We start from the raw sequence: 18,716 nt of genomic DNA, 5'->3' as shown, positions 1-18,716 counted from the left end.
GATTTGTGTTTACATAACCTTTACTGTATTTTCAGCTTACTCGGCAATAAAAGCTGAATATTTTAATCTCTCTCCCAAATGTCAGAGACCAAGGTTGGTATTCTATTTGAAAGAAACAAATTTATTTTTAAATAATACTCTAGGGTATATTTAAACCCCTTACCTGAATTTTATAGCAAGAATTCCAGCAATAAATATATACTGGCCCATTCATAGTAAAAGTAAAAAGAAAATGGTTCAGTTGTTTACACCACATGGTACTACACCCAAGTTGTATTTTTCTAAGTAAGTTTTTTTTTCCTAAGTAAAAAGCAAATATGTAAAACATATACTCATACTTTGTTTGAAAAAGAAAACTGCTTAAGTTAGATCTGTTTTTAATCCAAATTTTTCTAACTAGTTAAGACATAACAAACTAGAATTTGTTAAATTTTATTTGACTGGAATAACACACCACACCTTAGAAAGTGCATAATTGTTTAATAATACGATAATTATGCTGTAGTCTAACACAAGCCATTATGCCTTTACAGACTTCAGTAAATACTCCTTTATTATTACTCCTTCTCTAATAAAGGAAAAGTCCTACCCTTGCTTCTTCCTTCTAACTTTCTTTTTGGATTAAATTAGGAGTTTGCCATCTCAAATGGGTCACTTGTAATTGGATAATCAGTACGATCGAAGTACACAGGCCTCAGGACAGTTATCGAGAAAAGTCTGATTATTAATATAAAACAATTCCAGAGGTTTTCTCCTTGACAAACAGCTTAGCAATGAGATCTTGAGCTTCTAGACTGTAAGCACCATAACCAGGCTCCCCCTGCCCCTTCTGATCCTATTGAGCATAAAACAGGCACCAAGTTACTCCAGCTGGGGTGGAGGGTGATGGGTAGATACTGTCACGGTAGTCACCTTGAATACCTCTTTTTTTTTCTTTTACTTTGGTGGGTTTTTGTTTGTTTATGTTGATCCAAGCCTCAGTTGGTAGAGTGCTTGTCTAACATGCGTGAAGCCCTAGATGCGATTCCTAGTGCCCTATAAACCTGGTATGGTGGCAAAGTAATCGCAGCACTCAGGAAGTGGAGACAGAAGGATGAGAAGTTCATCATCCTCCAGTACATGGTTAGTTTGAGGACAACCTGGGCTACATGAGATGTTGTCTCAACAACAAAAAGACAACCCAGCTGCAACTTCTAAAGCACTATTTAAAAGCTCTACAGGCAGATGAGAAGCAATGAATGAATGACACGTGACGAATTCAGAGAAGTTAGCCAAAGAAGAGTCGGGGAGACAATCATGTGTTGAAATCCCAAAATGCTGAATAGCCTGCACCGTGAGCTCAGGTCTAAAGCAGAGGGAGCCACACAGCACAGTTAGCAGGGCCAGTGTCAACTCTGACCTCAAGCCAGGGAACAGCCTCATCTGGGAGGACCCTGAGCTTGTCCTGTCAAAATCCAGTCTGGAAAGAAATGGATGGTGCCTGAGGACTGGAGCTTGGATCCTCACTTGGAGCTCTTTGGTCACTGACAGGTGGGGAGCGCCGAGGCTGGCCCTGCCTCTGAGCTGTTTGGTCACTGATTATTTCCACATAGAATAAAGTTATCATGTACGCTATGTGGACGGGCACTAGTGAGGTGACGCTAACTGTAGATGAACCTTGAGGACTGGGATCTACTGTGGCAAGTAACTGTACCTATCAATTTGACCACATTCTGACACTTGGCTGTTTGGTTAAATTCCAGTCTACACACTGCTGAAGATGTGAGGTTGAAGACCAGCAGCCTTTTAGTAAAGCAGATGGCCTTCCAGTGTGAGCAAGCCTTATCCATCAGCTGAAGGCCTCAATATAGAAGGCAGGTTTCTCAAAGAGGCAATTTTGTTTGTTTGTTTTTAATCTTTTTGTTTTGTTTTTGTTTATGGAGACAGGGTTTCTCTGTGTAGCCCTGGCTGTCCCTGAAATTCACTCTCTAGACCAGGCTGGCCTTGAACTCACAGATCCACCAGCCTCTGCCTTCCGAGTGCTGAATTAAAGGCTTGTGCCAGCACTAGCTAGCTTGTTTGGGTTTTTAAAGACTTATTTTTTTTATTTTATATTATTTATTTATTTATTGGTTTTTTTGAGACAGGGTTTCTCTGTAGCTTTGGTGCCCATCCCGGAACTAGCTCTTGTAGACCAGGCTGGCCTCGAACTCCCAGAGATCCGCCTGTCTCTGCCTCCCGAGTGCTGGGATTAAAGGCGTGCGCCACCACCGCCCAGCTTAAAGACTTATTTTTAATATTTTAAATTCGGCATGTGTGTGCGTGTTTGTGCATATGAATGTAAGTGTAGTATCCTCAGAGGCCTAAGAGTCCCCTGGAGCTGGAGGGACAGGCAGTTGTGTGTTGCCTGACATGGGTGCTAAGAGCTGAACTCAGATCCTCTCTGCATCTACTCCGAACCATTAAGCCATTTCTCCAGCCTCCAAGAGGATCTACTTCTGCCTTCAATAGAAAAATTCTATCTACATTCAGCTCCCCTTGTCAGTTTGTACAAGCCTGTAAACTAGTCCCTCAAAATCTCCCCCTCTCAGACCTCGGTGAGAATAACCACTAAGGTCTCAGCACAGGTGTGCTTTTGAGACTGCTGACACACGGGTTCCTGTGCACTCTCTTATTTTTGTTTCTTGCGTTGTCTTCAGGCACATCATCCTGAAGGCATACCACCCCTCCAGATATCTCTAAGAACATGAACTGCCATGACCACCATCACCTCAAGCCTTAAAACCAGCTATATATATATGAATGTAGCTCTATTTTTTTTCTCAAAAGGAAGTGTCATGTATGACTGACGTTTACAATGGTGGAGGTCCATTGCTGGATGCCCAGCCTGGTGGTTATGGCTCTCACCACACTGTAGGTGACGTCTGAGCTTCAGTTGTGTGCTGAGGAGGGGGTGGTGCTCAGCACAACTCTAGTTTTTTTTCTGGCCCTGATAGATGCTCACATTCACTTCTCGAGAAATATCTATTTCCAGCACACGTGAGGATCGACACCACAGATACACAACACAAAAGCGTACCATGCTAAATGTTAAATGACATTTTAAATCTGTACTATCATGAAGAAATTTCTGAGGCTGGGGATGAGACTCAGCTGGTGGATTGCTTGCGTAACATGCAAGAAGCCCAGAATTTGATCTGTAACTCCACAAATGCTACCTGTAATCCCAGCGCTGGGAAGGTGGAGACTGGAGGAACAGAAGTTTAAGATCATCCTCAGATCCCAAAGGAGTCTGAAGTCAGCCTGGGATAGATACATGAAACCCTGCCTCAGTAAGTAAATTAAATTAAACTGCAACAGCTGGGACTATTAATACATGTCTTTAATCCCAACACTTGTTGTGGAGGCAGAGACAGGCAGATGTCTGTGAGTTCGAGGCTAGTCTGGCTTACATAATGAGTTCCAAGACAGCGAGAGCTATATAGTGAGATCTTGTCTAGGAAGAAAAGGAGATTTTTCTGAGTGTTTTTAGAGCCATTATCTTATGTGAGACAGGCAGGGCAAATATGACATCTGCATTTTTATTTTAAATAATTCTGAAATTTTGGGTTTTTTGGAGGCAGGATCTCCTATGGGCCCAAGCTCGCTCCATGGCTCCTTATGTAGCTGAGGATAATCTTGAAATTTATATCCTCCTGACTCTGCTTCCCAAAGGTTGGGATGACAGGCATGCACTTCCATATCCTGTTTCTGGATCTTAATTTTCCAAAGGGAACACTTTCTGATATGTCTGGGGTTACCACTAATGTGCCAATCAGAGCCAAGACTCTAATGGTACTCCAGAGTTCTTGGAGTGGATCCATTTCATCCTCATTAATACATGGCTTTGGTTTTACCTTCAATTTTTAAAAGATTTATCATGTATACTATGTATGTATTATGTGTACAGTGTTCAGCCCACAAGAGGGCACCAAATCTCATTACAGATGGTTGTGAGCCACCATATGGTTGCTGGGAATTGAATTCAGGACCTCTGGAAGAACAGCCAGTGCTCTTAACCTCTGAGCCAACTCTCCGGCCCCTTACTTTAAATTTATTAATTATTTGGAGCTGCCTGGAAAGATAATGCTAAGACTGTACACTGCTTTTGCAGTTCCCAGCACCCATGCTGGGCAGCTCACAACTGACTGTACCTCCTGCCTCAGGGGATCTAATGCCCTCTTCTGCCCTCCGAGGGCACTGCACACAGCTGTACAAACGCACATAATTAAAAGAATAAAAACATTTTTTAAAGTGCTAAAGTTTTAAGTGCCACATTTATCACCTAGAAGTGTTTAATCACTAATACCAAAGGCAGTTTCTCCTCCCAGCTCTGCACGGCACACAGTAGAGCACCAAACACAAAGTGTTTGACAAACAGTGATGCTGGGAGTGAAGAAACAGTCACACCCTGGGACAGTCCCTGGAAGGAAGGACTAGACAACCAGGCAAAGGGGAAAGCAGGAGCGGTTCTTCCTTATGGACAACATCCAAATAACTTAAAGTATAAAGTAGTACATACCCAAGGACCAGGCAGAGACACTTCAGCATGAACACCAGCAGAGAAAGGAACAATGATGTCAAAGTAACCAGAAATTCAGCTCCCAAATCCCCAACCTAGAGACTCACTCAGATCTGAGCGCAAGAAGACACCAAGAACGCCTATCAATCAGTAACAAGGAAAGCAATTCGAAACAAGACTCAATTATCATTTCTTGAAAAGAAAAAAAATGTTACGCCATATAACAATAGCTTATTTTTTAAAAAGCAGTTTCATTTAAAAATTATTTATTTGTATACATGTGTGTCTATGTGAGTTAATGATACATGTATATGCAGATACACACAGAAGAGTGATGTCCTCTAGCATCCTCCACTTATTCCTGTAAGGAGAGTCTCCTCCCTAGTCCAGGTCTCATGGCTTTGCTGGCAGACTGGAAGTCAGCCATCGGCAGCAATCGTCCTGTCTCCACTCCCCTCTGAGTAGGGTACTGGCCTCCTCCTGGCATCTGCAGGACCCTGGTCTGCTATCCTGGTACTGAGATTCACACTCTGGCTCTCATGACTCTACAGCCCGCTCTTTTAACACTATGCCATTTCTCACGTCCTTTGTTAGTTAAAAAAGTGAGTCAGATTATTTAATTCCTCTTTTGGTGTTTATATAATAACCAAAACAGACTGACTACTTGACCCTACTTTTATGTGTGTTAAGGTTCGTATCTGAAGTGTGTCGAAAACTCATGTGCAAAAGATGGATCTTCTGCACCAGTGTTCAGAGCCGGGATGTGACCCGAGCTCCGCTCCAGTGTTCAGACCTGGAATGTGACCGGAGCATCTGCACCATTGTTCAGAGCCGGGATGTGACTGGAGCATCCACACCAGTGTTCAGACCTGGAATGTGACCGGAGCATGCACATCAATGTTCAGAGCCGGGATGTGACCCGAGCTCCGCTCCAGTGTTCAGAGCCGGGATGTGACTGGAGCATGCGCACCAGTGTTCAGAGCCGGGATGTGACTGGAGCATCCGCACCAGTGTTCAGAGCCGGGATGTGACCAGAGCATCTGCTCCAGTGTTCAGACCTGGGATGTGACTGGAGCATGCGCACCAGTGTTCAGAGCCGGGATGTGAGGGGGCATCACAAGAGCACTGACCTTATCAATGGATTCATTTACACATTCACAGCTGGGTTCGGAGGTAGGGACTCCATTAGGAAAGTAACCCGGCCCCCACTCCTCATCTCACGCCCACGAAAGCGAGCCGTTCTGTTCTAGCAGACGTTTCTTCCATGATGCTCCCTCCCATCAAAGGCCCCCAAGCAGTCCTAAGAGCCCATGGACTAAAACCCCTAAAAGCATGAGCCGAATAAGCCGGTCCTCCTTTTGGTAGATTTTCTCAGATATTCTGTCAATGAGCTGGAAAGCTAACTAACACAATCCACATGTTCAGACCTTACAAGTATAAAATATAAATGTAAGCCACCCGGGGGAAGGTCTGAAAAGGCTTCCTAAAGAGGGAAAAAGAGGAAAGTTACAGAGCTTCCAGATGTTTTCTCAGGAAGGCAGGAGGCAGAGTGATCATCTTACAAAAATGAAACCAGGCTAAGCACGGAGATTCAGGCCTATAATCCAGCACTTAGAAGGCACAAATAGGAGAGTCATTGCAAATTCATGGCTAGACCAATCTACAGAGTGAGTTCCAGGCCAGCCAGGGATACTTAGGGAGACTCTGTCTCAAAAACAAAAACACAAGAACAAAGGCAGTAAGGTCTGGCTCTGCTTTGGGAATGGTGTTCATCCTCTCACTGTGCACAGGCTTGCAGAAGAGGTCGACATGAGAGTCTCCTCTGTATGCTGTGATTACCATTAATGAATAAAGAAACTGCTCTGGACCTATAGCAGGGCAGAACTTAGCTAGGCGGGGAAAACTAAACTGGACGCTGGGAGGAAGAAGGGTGGAGTCAGGGTGAAGACATGTAGCCCCACTCGACACAGACGCCAGAACTTTAGTCAATAAGCCTGGCGAGACACAGATTACTAGAAATGGGTTAAATTAAGATGTAAGAGTTAGCCAATAAGAAGTTAGAGCTAGGGGCTGGAGAGATGGCTCAGTGGTTAAGAGCGCTGACTGCTTTTCCAGAGGAGCTGGGTTCAATTCCCAGCACCCACATGGCAGCTCACACCTGTCTGTAATTCCAGTTCCAGGGAATCTGACACCTCCACACCAATGCACATAAAATAAAGGTTTAAAAAAAAAAAAAAGAAGTTAGAGCTAATCTTGTAAATAATATAGATTCTGTGTAGTTATTTCAGGGCTGAGCTGCTGAGCAGCTGGGAACCAACAAGCCGCCTTCTTACAACAGGTAAACTCCAGAAAAGCTACCATCGGAGCTTCGTTTTAGTCCCAGTGCCTGTATAAAAGGATGGGTGTAGTGGTGCACACTTATAAATTCAGCACTTGAACATAGGAGGTGGAACTGGGCAAGTTCCAAGACACTCAGAAGTATAGCTAGCCAAGCCAACAAGACCTGTCTCAAAATAAAAAAGTTGTGCGGCTCCTAAGGACTGACCTCCACTGAAACTGGTGGGGACACACACTCACTCACACACAGGGAGGTGGGAGGACAGAGCACCACAACACTGTGCATATATATACAACTGCGGAGAGTGTAGGAGTCGGCGGACGTGGCATGGAAAACAGAAGAGGGGCTTCCCCTTCTCCGTCTTCTGCCACACAGGCTTTCAGGGAAACTTTACAGTCTAGACAGCCAAGAGAGCAGCTTAGGGACAGAATGGAATGGTAGGATCAACTCCAGGAAAGAGGAAAAAAAAAAACACTGCACCTCCACATAAGCAGCCCTTCCGTCTCTCCATTCACAGGCTCCTGAACCCTCCTCCCCCACCACTCTCCTGCATCCTTCACACTCATGCGGCGTGACCTGACTTACCAATCGATTTTCATCAAACACTTCGAAAAGAAGCCGGTGCTGTTGTGGAAGGACCTAAGTGAGAGAAACAGCCTTTCATTAACACCACGGACATCGAGCCCCAGAGGCCAAGAAACATCTTCAAAATGTGGCAGCTGGGTGACCCAGTTATGCAGTTAAATTATACAGATAGGCCAGACTCACGTCACCCATGGTCTCCTGAGTTCAAACACTTTTGCTGTTGCAACAATATGTAGAATTTTTCAAAGCTAATGTCTTCCATTTTTGCTGAAATATTCTAATAGTTAAAATCTACTTAACATCAAACATAAACAAAACTATTTTTTTAAATAAACCAGAGGTGATGTTATATAAAAATACATTTAGGCAGGGCATGATGCCTCTAATCCCAATACTCTGGAGCAGAGGCACACAAATCTTTGTGAGTTATGGGCTGGCCTGGTATACAAGGTAAGTCCCGGGCCAACCAGGACTACACAGTGAGACTGTGTCTCAAAAAGTAAACAAAAAATGTATTTAGGAAGGAGTTCAGTGGATACAGTACTCGCTACACAAGCATGAACTCCTGGACACTATACTTACACAGACTAAGATCCCTTCATAGGACACGATGACACTCACAGTGGGATGAATCTTCCTGAATCAATTAATCATCAAGACAATCTCCCGCAAACATGCCCACAAGCCAGCCCAATCTAGATATAATCTCTCATTGAGACACCTTTCCCAAGTGACTTTAGATTGTATTGGGGGGGGGGGACTGCTTAGAGACAGAGTTTCTCTGTGAATCCTTGGCTATTCTAAAACTCACTCCATAGGCCAATCTGGCCTCAAACTCAGTTGATCCTCCTGACTCTGCCTCCCGAGTGCTGGGATTAAAGAAAGGTGTGTGCCACCACTGTGCAGCAGACTTTACGTTGTATTAAGTTGACAAAGATAACTATCACATCAGTCAAAGAACGAAGTGTTAAAAATGAAGGGGGCCCCTTCTACAAATGAGAGAGCATTTCATGTAATATCCTTACCTCTAGATGGTCACACAGCTGCACATACACGCATGTGCACACACACACATACACACGCACATGCGCACACGCACACACACACACCATGACTTGAGATCTCTTTGTATCTGATTTCAGGAAGGTAGTCAGCTCAGGATACACAAAATATAAACAGCAACCAAAACTGTAAAATGTAATCTCTGAATGTATATGCAATTTATATATAGAAGCAATGTGAAGTTTTTCATTTTATAACTGCAAAGTATGATTAGATCATAGAAATCATAGCTGTTAGGGGCTGGAAAGTGGTTCAGTGGTTGAGAGCACATGATGCTCTGCCAGAGGATTCCAGTTCACTTTCTGGCATACACGTGGCAACTTACAACTGCCATAACTCCAGTTCCATGGATACAACACCCTCTTCTGGTCTTGCATGCTCCTGCATGGTAAACACGAATGTACACAGGCTCACCCACATACACGTAAGTAAAATAATAAAAGTAATAAAAATAAACCATAGATGCTTCCCAAAGGGAAGGAAGTAGCTAAGGTAACAAAAGAAAACTATAAGCAGCATCCTTAGAGATGCTTAGGACACTCACAAGCATAAAACAAATGCAAACCAGTACACTACAGAATGAGTTTCCAGAAAGCAAGGGCTGTTGGACTCAAATAGAAATGGTTTAAGGTGAATTTGTGGTGGTCTCTCAAAATACAGAAGAAAATGAAAAGCTGAAGAAGAAAAAAAAAATAAGGGGGTATGGGGTGGGGGAGAAAAAAATAACAAGTCTGGCCATGGTGGTGCAAACCTTTAATCGCAGCACTTGGGCAGAGGCAGGCTGATCTCTGTGAGATTGAAGCCAGCTTGGTCTACAGAGCAAGTTCCAGGACAGTGAATGCTATAGAGAAAAACCCTGTCTCAAAAAAAAGGAATTAAGTCTCACTGATCTAAAAACAAGGGCTAGGCAAAATATAACGTGTGCATGTGTGCTGTATGCACGTGTGCGTGTGTATGCAAATGTGCTTACCTATACCATGTCTGTGGAGGTCAGAAGTGGATGTCAGGTACCGTCTTCAACCACTTACTTTTTGAGAAAGGATCTCTTGCTGAATCTGCAACTTCCCATTTTAGCCAGACTGATCAGCTATCAAGCTGTTTATGCCCCTAGCACTGGGGTTCCAGGGATATGTCCAGGGATATGTACGTGGCAATAATTATATTTTTTAAATGGTCTTATTGTGTCTATTTACATGTTTGAACTGTGGCTCTGCTATGTTGGACCGACTAACCTCAAAATCCTAGGTTCATGTGATCCTGCTGCCTTAGCTCCTGAATAGCTGATTGTAGGTGAACCATCACATTCCAGCCCAAGCTGGTCTTGAACTTCTGATCCTACTGGCTACACCTTATACCTCCTCCTCCTCCACCTGACACCATCAAACCAGGTTACCCTTACATTGTACCTGTATATATAAGTACACTAGAGCCTTGACTTTCTCTCCTAGCCCCAAGAACCTACATTTTTATACCCTGGACCTTTAGGAAAAGTTTTCTGGGTTGCAGAAAGAGCTCAGTCAGTAAAATGCTTGAGGACCTAGACTCAATCCCTAGAAGTAAAAGAGCCAGTCTGGTAAGGTGTGCTTCCAATTCCAGCACAGGGCAAAGGAAACAGGCAGATCCCTGGGACTCTGTGACCAGCTAACCTAGCCTAACTGTACACCGTAAGCCAGGGACAGACCCTTTCCCAATGAAAAAGGGTAGATGCCTAAGAAACAATACCCAAGATTGCCCTTTGGTCTCTAGACACCAACACACAAAGTGGTGGGGGAAAGCAAAATCTGTTGACCCACCAAGGGACATTAGCTCTAGGGATCTATTAAGTTCCTTCCTACCTATCCAGATGGTACTGGTATCTATAAGAGACATGAGAAGTCACACTTAAGTGACATTTTCTGATTTTGTGGCTCCACGAAGATGTCAGACTAAAGACCTGAAATCATTTGGGAGAGATTGGCAATAAGACTGGACATAAACTCAGTGGTAAGACTGGACATAAACTCAGTGGTACAGTGCTTGCCTAGCATTTTCAAAACTGAAGATTCAATCCCTAGCAACACACACACACCCACCAGCACCACCACCAGTCCACTGTGGGCAGTACCATTCCCTAGGCTGGGTACCTGAACTACAGAAAGCAGTAGAAAGTTAGATGAAAGCAAACAGCATGGCTACTTCATTTCTCTCAGCTCTTGATCATGGATTTTATGTGAACAGTTATTCGAGGCGTAAGCCAAATTACCCCCCACCCCCTTAAACTACTTTTGATCAGGATGGTTGATCGCAGCAATGGAAATGAAACTAGAATACTAACAATACTCAGTTCTATTCTCTCATCGTCCACATCTGGTTTTGGTAACAGAGCACTGCTGGCCTCATGTATGAACAAACTGCGGAATGTTCCTTCCTCTTCAATTTTTCACCAGACACTGGGTGAATGTGTGACAGAAGTTAACAGTGGAACTACTGGGATTGAACTCTTCGTTTAATGCTTTTAACTTAAAGTTCAGTTTCTTTTTTTTTTTAATTTATTTATTTACTTATTTATTTATTATGTATACAATATTCTGTCTGTGTGTATGCCTGCAGGCCAGAAGAGGGCACCAGACCCCATTACAGATGGTTGTGAGCCACCATGTGGTTGCTGGGAATTGAACTCAGGACCTTTGGAAGAACAGGCAATGCTCTTAACCTCTGAGCCATCTCCCCAGCCCCTAAAGTTCAGTTTCTTTAAGAGATACAGGACTATCTGGACAACTTACCTCTCTGTAAGTTTTGATAGTTTGTATCTTAAAGTAACTGGCCCACTTCATCTAAATTAACAAATGTAGGGCAGAGAACCGCCAGCTCGCATCCCACATCATCCATTTTTACACTGGTGAAGAAATAAGGACATTTCCGTACAAGCAATTCACAATCATCAAGCCAGTGTTACAGAAGATGCTTCAAGGAACACCTTCCATAAGAGGTGGAAAGAGAGTCACTCACAAGGAAAAGCTGGGCAGTGGTGGTACATGCCTATAATCCCAGCACTTGGGAGTCCGAGGCAGATAGATCTCTGTAAGTTCGAGGCCAGCCTGGTCTACAGAGCTAGTTCCAGGGCAGTTAGGGCTACTAGACAGAGAAACCCTGTCTCAAGAGCACAGGAAAGAATATTGTCAAGAGAGAACTAGATGAACAAAGGAAAGCTAGGAAGGAATCCATCATGTCTAACACGGTAACCAGGGAGATCTGATACGAACAGGAAAAGAAAAGAACAAACAGAAATCCAACCAACCACAAAAGCAACCTTAAAATTACAGGACTCAGTACAGGTCACTCTATTATGACCTTAAATGTAACTGGCTTCAATTCAACAATAATGAGACACAGACTGGCTGAGCGGTTTTAAAAACTAGATCTAGGGCTGGAAAGATGGCTCAGAGGTTAAGAGCATTGACTGGTCTTCCAAGAGGGCCTGAGTTCAATTCCCAGTGACCACACGGTGGCTCCCAAGTTCGAGGCCAACCTGGTCTACAAGAGCTAGTTCCAGGACAGAAACCAAAAAGCTATGGAGAAACCCTGTCTTGAAAAATCCAAAAAAAGATCTGGGGCCCTCTTCTGGTGCTGCAAACAGAATACCCACTAAATCAATCAATCAATCAATCAATCAATCTTTAAAAAAAATTAGTCAGCTTTTTTCAAAGATGACTACATACTAAAAAAGGGAACAATTCATCAAGGAGATATAACACTTGTAAATATATTTACAGCAAAGACCAAGGTTCCCAATTCTACAAAACAAACACAAAGGATATAAACTGTCAGACAGTAATAGTGGGTGATTTGGTCAGTACCGAACCCTCACCTCTGGAAACACTGTCCAGACTAAAAATCAACACAGATAGCTCAGAGTTAAACCCTACCACTGATCAAATTGACTTAGCTGATATCTACCAGATATTCCGTCCAAAAGATACAGGACACACATTCTTCTCAGCAGCCCATAGAGCCATTTCTAAAACAGATCACATTCTAGGCCATGAATCCAGACTTACCAAATACAAAAGAATCAATATAACCTCTTGCATCTTATCAGTCATAGTGCAATTAAACTAGAAATCAGCAGCAAAAACACACAGCGATTACACAAACACTCGGAGAGACTCTTGAATAACCACTGTATCATTGAAGAAATCGGAAAGCTTCTGGAGTCAAGTGAAATTGAAAGCACACTTTATTAGAACCTTTGGGGCAAGTCTAAGAGGACTAGGGCAACTAGGGCAGGTCTAAGAGGAAAGTTTACAGGTATGAGTGCTTACATTAAAGAGTGGGGCGAGGGGGGGTCTCATTTGGCTCAGTGACTAAGAGCACTTGCTGCTCTTCTAGGACCCGAGCTCAGTTCCTAGCACCCACATCAGGTGACTCACATGTGGTTGGAACTCCAGCTCCAGGGAATCCTCTGGACCATTCAATTTCCCATATTTCCTACTCAATTTAAAATAATAAAAATAAATCTTTTCTTGAAACTCAGAAAGAGGCTGGTGAGAGGGGCAGCTCAGCAGATAGAAGGGCTTGCATGTAGGTCTGACAATCTGGCTTTGATCTCAGATGGCAGGAGAGCACTGACTCCCGAGTTGTCCTCTGACTGCCACAGCACACCGACAGTGTGGAAGGCATACGCGCGCGCACACACACACAAATAAGTAGATAAGCATTTTTTAAATCAGAAAGATCTGAAATAAACTCATAATTCAACAAAAATTTGGTACAAAATGGATAAATTTCTAGCATATCTGATCTGCTATTATTAAATCATGAAGACATGAAGATTTAATAATACTCAAAGCCATGTAATCTTAAGAGTGAAGGGCAATAAACAGTCACCCACCAAGACAGTCCAGAACAAGACAGACCCACTGATGGATTCAGACAAACCTTTAAGGAAAGTCAACATTAGTGTTCCTCAGCCTGCTCTATAAAGTAGTCAGGGAGGGAACACCACCAAACTCATTCTGCAGGGCCAGTGCTATCCCAACACCAAATCCAGAAAAGGATAAAACAAAGAAAGTTATAGATCAATTCTGCAGTGAATTTAGACAGACAGGCAGACACACAGCACACATACACACACACACCCCTAAAATTTCTATAAACCAAATTCAAGAATACGACAAAAAGGTGTAGCATGGCCAGGCTGATTTCATTCTGGGGATACATGCTTAGTTCAAACCTTGCAAATCAATGCGCTTCATCAGAACACACACGCAGACCTAAGGGTAGAGATCATATAATCATCTCAATCAACGAACATACACAGAGATAATGGCAGAAATCATGTGATCCTTTCAACCAATGCAGAAAGGCCTTTAGCAAGGTTCCCTGAAGAAACTGCGAGGAGAAAGAAGTTAACCTAACATAATAACGCTGTCACAACAAAACTGCAGCTGACATTATGCCAAACTGATAGCGTAGACTCTAAAATCCCGAGCCAGACACGGGTGCCCACTTTGCACTCTTACTCTATTTAGAGCTAGAAGTCTCAGCCCCATCAGTAAGAGGAAGAAAGAAAAGGTGAACAGTGAAGAAGTCAAACTGTGGCTCCTTGCAGGTGACCAACCATTATCTAAAAGGCCCTGAAGAGTGCATCAGAAAATTCTTAAACCTGATTAACACTTCAGCAAAGCAGCAGCTACAAAAATCAACATGCAAAAACCAGTAGATTTTCTAGATACCAACAGAATTTTTTTTTTAAATGAATAAAAAGAAAAAAAAAAACCAAAAAAACCTGTGGAGCTAGAGAGAGCCGACTCAGCAGTTAAGAGCATGTGTTGCTCTTGCAGAACCCGGGTCCAGTTCCCAGTACCTCCATGGTGGGTCAAAATGAGTTCCAGAGGATTCCAGTGCCTTCTTTGGACCTAGGGGCACCAGGCACACGTGTGCTTTATATGCATACATGCAAGGAAAACACTCGAACACATAAATTGAAATAAATAGATCTAACCAAAAAAATTTAAATACCTGTGAGGTAAAAGGCCTCTACAATGATACGTTCAAGACACTGAAGACACTAGAAAATGGAAAAAAATCACCCATATTCAAAGACAAGAGACGTAATGTTGTGAAAATGGCTGTTACTAAAAGCAATCTTCAAAAATCAATCCCAGCCCACCAAATAAAATTCTTCACAGAACTAGAAAAAAAATCCTAAAATCCATGTGGAAATAAAAAGACTTCAAACAGCTAAATCAATCCTACACCGAAGGAATAATGTCATATAAAAAATCGCCATGGTACCAGCACCTAAGCAGGTATGCAGGCCAAGGGAATGGATCAGACAACTAAGCCCACACAAAGAGCCACCCAATGTTTGACTAGAGTTGAAAACATCCTCTGGAGAGAACAGCTGCTTTAATCCTGGGTGGACTCCAAAGCAGAGCAATGAAACAGGCCCTTATCTCTTGTCTTGTGCAAACATCAAGTCAGAAATCCATTTCAGACCTAATGCAAATCCTGAAGTGTTAAAACTGCCCAGGGAACATACTTCAAGGTACAGGCCAGGATCTTCTGGTGCTGATAAAGATGCTAAGTATGTAAGAAATAATAATAATAAAAAAAATGACAAATGGGATTCTATGATGTTAAAAAGCTTCTGCACAGCAAAGAACACCATTGCCAGAGTGAAGAGATCCTGCGGAGTGGGTAAAATGTGTGTCAGCCACATGTCAGATGACACCAATAACTCACACATGGAGCCCCAGAAAATTAAACTCCAAAAGAATCAACTCGTCCAGCCAGGAAGTAGGAAGAGATCTTAAGGGGAATGGGAAACGGAAAAGGCACTAGAAACCCTGCATTCAGAAAGCAGAAAGGGAAAAGGGAGAGTAACTGGGAAAAGAGTGCCAGCCGGGCAGTGGGCAGGGGGTGCCACGGAAGGCCGATGACACATGTTTGAACATACCACTATAGAGTGATTTATTTTGTATGCTAACCTAAAACATTAATTTAAAAAAAGATTGTCCTATATTCTGAAATCATCAAGGATATTTTTATAGTCAATTTTCACATTTTCTTATGGTTTAAAAGCAAGAATAACAAATAATCACAAGACAAGTAGAGATAAAGATGAACAGAAGAATTTTAGTTTTTAGTTCATTCCTTTCTGTAACATCTTTATGTTAGCGCTTTCATGGAAGTAAATGAATCAAAAATAAAGAAATTGCTTTTAATCTACACAGAGAAGCACTGTATCTAAAAATCAAAATAAATAAATAAATAAAACTACAAAAAAGACAAATCAGCATTCATCAAAACAATGACTGCCATTATGACGCCAATGAGAAGTTAATACTACAGACAGGCAGAGCAAGGCATGGTGACACACACCCCTAATCCCAGCACTCAGGAGGTAGAGGCAGGTGGCTCTCTAGGGGCGGAGCCGGAGTGACATCCTCTGTCAAAAAAAGAAGGAGAAAAGCAACGTACAAAGAAAATTTTTGTACATTAAAAAATGCACAAACTTCTGAGCAAAATACAGTAAGGAAAGTAATAATAAATTTTAAATAAGTAACTGAGCCACTTGGGAGGACTTTGAACATTCCTGAGCCATACACATGCCAAGGAACCTGTCCAAGGCAGCTTCTGGCTGAAAGAGGAAAACCAAAAGTTAGTTTCACTTTTCTCCAAATGGCTCTAACCAAGTCTGTGCCACTTCTTCAAGAATCCAAAATCTGAGACCAGTTTCAAATGCTGGTCCTGCAATGCTGAGTGGGGGAAGGAGAGCTGTCTCTCACCATGGACACCAGAAGCACTTTGTGTCCTGTGTCCATCCTCAGCAAGTTCTTCCCTTCCGTCTCCCTTCATGAGAACTGAAGAAACCGCACAAACCTCAGCCTGTCCGATGCAGACAGGAGGCTTCTTGTCCCTGACTGGAACCGTGTGTTCCACAGCTGCAGCCACATACTTTTTTTCTTGTTTTAATAAAACAAAACAAATATTTACCCAGAAGAACACTGCACCGAGGGGAAGAGATTAGAGGAGCCTGGCAGATGAGAGTCACGGTGACCCTGGGTGTGAGCTAGGTCAGACAGGTGAAGAGCACATTGGAGAAGCAGAAATAAAATGGGAAAATGGTTTTTTTAAGAACACTGGCCGGGCGGTAGTGGCACATGGCTTTAATCCCAGCATTTGGGAGGCAGAGTTTAAGGCCAGCCTGGTCTACAGAGTGAGTTCCAGGAGAGCCAGGGATGTTACACAAGAGAGACTGTCTTGAAAAGCCATTTAAAAAAACAAATAAATAAATAAAAGAACACTGGCCACATGTGAGTTCACAAGCAATGGGGAAACTGAGGCAGAAAAATTATTTTAATTAAAATACAAGCAGGAAGGATTCCGGCAAGAGATTACAGGAATGCACCTCCACCTTGCGTGGAATGGTAAGGACTTGAGAAACAGGTCCCTCAGAGTCTCCTGAGAGCTGGGGAAAGGGGCTGGAATCTGAGGTGGAATGGGAACGCTGGCAGGTCAAGAAAGGCCTGCAAGAGCAGCGTCTACTGAGCCACGGGCCCCACAGCAGTCTCCACACCCACGGCTCTGTGGAGTGGAGGAAGAGCATCGTGTCTGCTTCACTTGAGTTGATGAGAACCGGGCGGTCCAGCCTCATGATCATCTCTCATCACTATCGCCTCCACTTATTTCTCAAAGTAAGATTAGTGGTCCTACCATGTCTTCAGAGTTCCTAATTTTAACTCTCTTTTAAAAGATCTGTTCAGTTTTACTTTAGGTGTCTAAGTACATGGTGCCTGGCATACTCGGAGCTGAGAACAGGGTACTGGATCCCCTGGAACTGGAGTGACAGCTGGTTCTGAGCCACCATACGGGTGCTCGAAATTTAACCCAGGTCTTCTGCAAGACCAACAAGTGCTCTTGACCCCTGAGACATCTCTCCAACCCCTAATTTTAACTCTCCTTAAAATTTTTGCTGGGGTCGGGTGGTGGTGGCACACACCTTTAATCCCAGCACTCGGGAGGCAGATGCAGGCAGATTTCTGTGAGTTCGAGGCCAGCCTGTCTAGTGCCAAGACAGGCTCTAAAACCTACACTGAGAAACCCTGTCTCGAAAAATCAAAAAAAAAAAAATTTTTTTGCTGGGTATCTGGGCATGGCCACACACACCTTTAATCCCAGCACTCAGGGAGCAGAGGTAGATAGATCTCTGTGAGTTCAAAGCCAGTCTGGTCTATATAGCTAGTCTCAGGCCAGCCACAGTTCAGAGGGAGACCCTGTCTCAGAAAAAAAAAAAAAAAAACTTAAAATTTTCTTTTAAAAATTTTGGGCCCAATGAAATGTCTTGGCAGGTTAAAAAAAATTTTTATGCAAGCATGGAACTTGAGTTTGATCCTGGGGACCCACAAAATGGGGGAAGGAGAGCCAAGTTCAGGATTGTTTTCTGACCTCCACACGTGTACTATGTCAAGTGCATGTCCTCACTCACACATACATTACACACACACATGAATAAAAAACAAAATTCAAAAGTCTAGGCAAATTCCAAGATGTATTTTAGAATGTTGTAAACGAGTATTTAATATAGCATATGGAGAAAAAATATTTTTCTTTTATAATAAAATAAAATGCATACTTACTCTGAATAGTATTTCTTCATTCCATTTTGGATTCAAAGACTAAAAGACAATAAACATAGTGTAATTTATTTTTTAATAATTTGTAATATAAAAAACAAAGTTTATTAAAAACTTGTGGAAGCTGGCTAAATCTAACCTTTTTGATGGTTTTCGTCTGAACGCTGGTGAGGACTCCACTCATTGGGTCGTACAGTGTCACTCTCACGTAAGGGTCACTGTTAAAAACAAAGGCGTTTAGCGGCGGCTCGGCCCAACTGTTCGCGTGATCAGATTTCCAGAGTTCTCCTTGTTAACAGTTGCTACTATTTTATTACTTCTATCACTTCGTATCCTTAAAATTCAGGGATCTGTACACAGGCGAAGTATTTGCAGAAACTTACATTTTGTTAAAAAGTTTACATACCAAGGCAGGAATTTAGAAGGCAGATCTCTTCCCCACAATTCTGGTGTCTTACAAACTTTTTAGATATTTTAAAAATGTCTTTGATCCTTACTGTCCCTTTTGAATGCAGGTTTAGGCTAATTGAGGGGTTGTAAAACTAGCTTTTCAAGACCACAGCTGTTTCCA

The 18,716-nt window shown here is 42.8% G+C and overlaps 1 protein-coding gene across 2 annotated transcripts in view; it reads right to left on the bottom strand.

Annotated features, from left to right (window-relative positions):
* Positions 1-18,716, bottom strand: part of Nedd4 (NEDD4 E3 ubiquitin protein ligase) — a 99,230-nt gene that overhangs the window by 66,067 nt on the left and 14,447 nt on the right. For both annotated transcript variants that reach the window (XM_057768499.1, XM_057768498.1), the window contains exons 4-6: positions 18,285-18,363; positions 18,149-18,187; positions 7,464-7,517 (exon numbers count right to left, since the gene is read on the bottom strand). In XM_057768499.1, coding sequence (XP_057624482.1) covers positions 7,464-7,517; positions 18,149-18,187; positions 18,285-18,363 — 172 coding nt within the window. The remainder of the gene's footprint in view (positions 1-7,463; positions 7,518-18,148; positions 18,188-18,284; positions 18,364-18,716) is intronic.

The sequence above is a fragment of the Chionomys nivalis genome, chromosome 4 (assembly GCF_950005125.1).
Source record: "Chionomys nivalis chromosome 4, mChiNiv1.1, whole genome shotgun sequence".
NCBI lineage: Eukaryota > Metazoa > Chordata > Mammalia > Rodentia > Cricetidae > Chionomys > Chionomys nivalis.
Note: the sequence above shows the minus strand (reverse complement) of the source record. Positions and strands in the feature narration are given on the sequence as shown.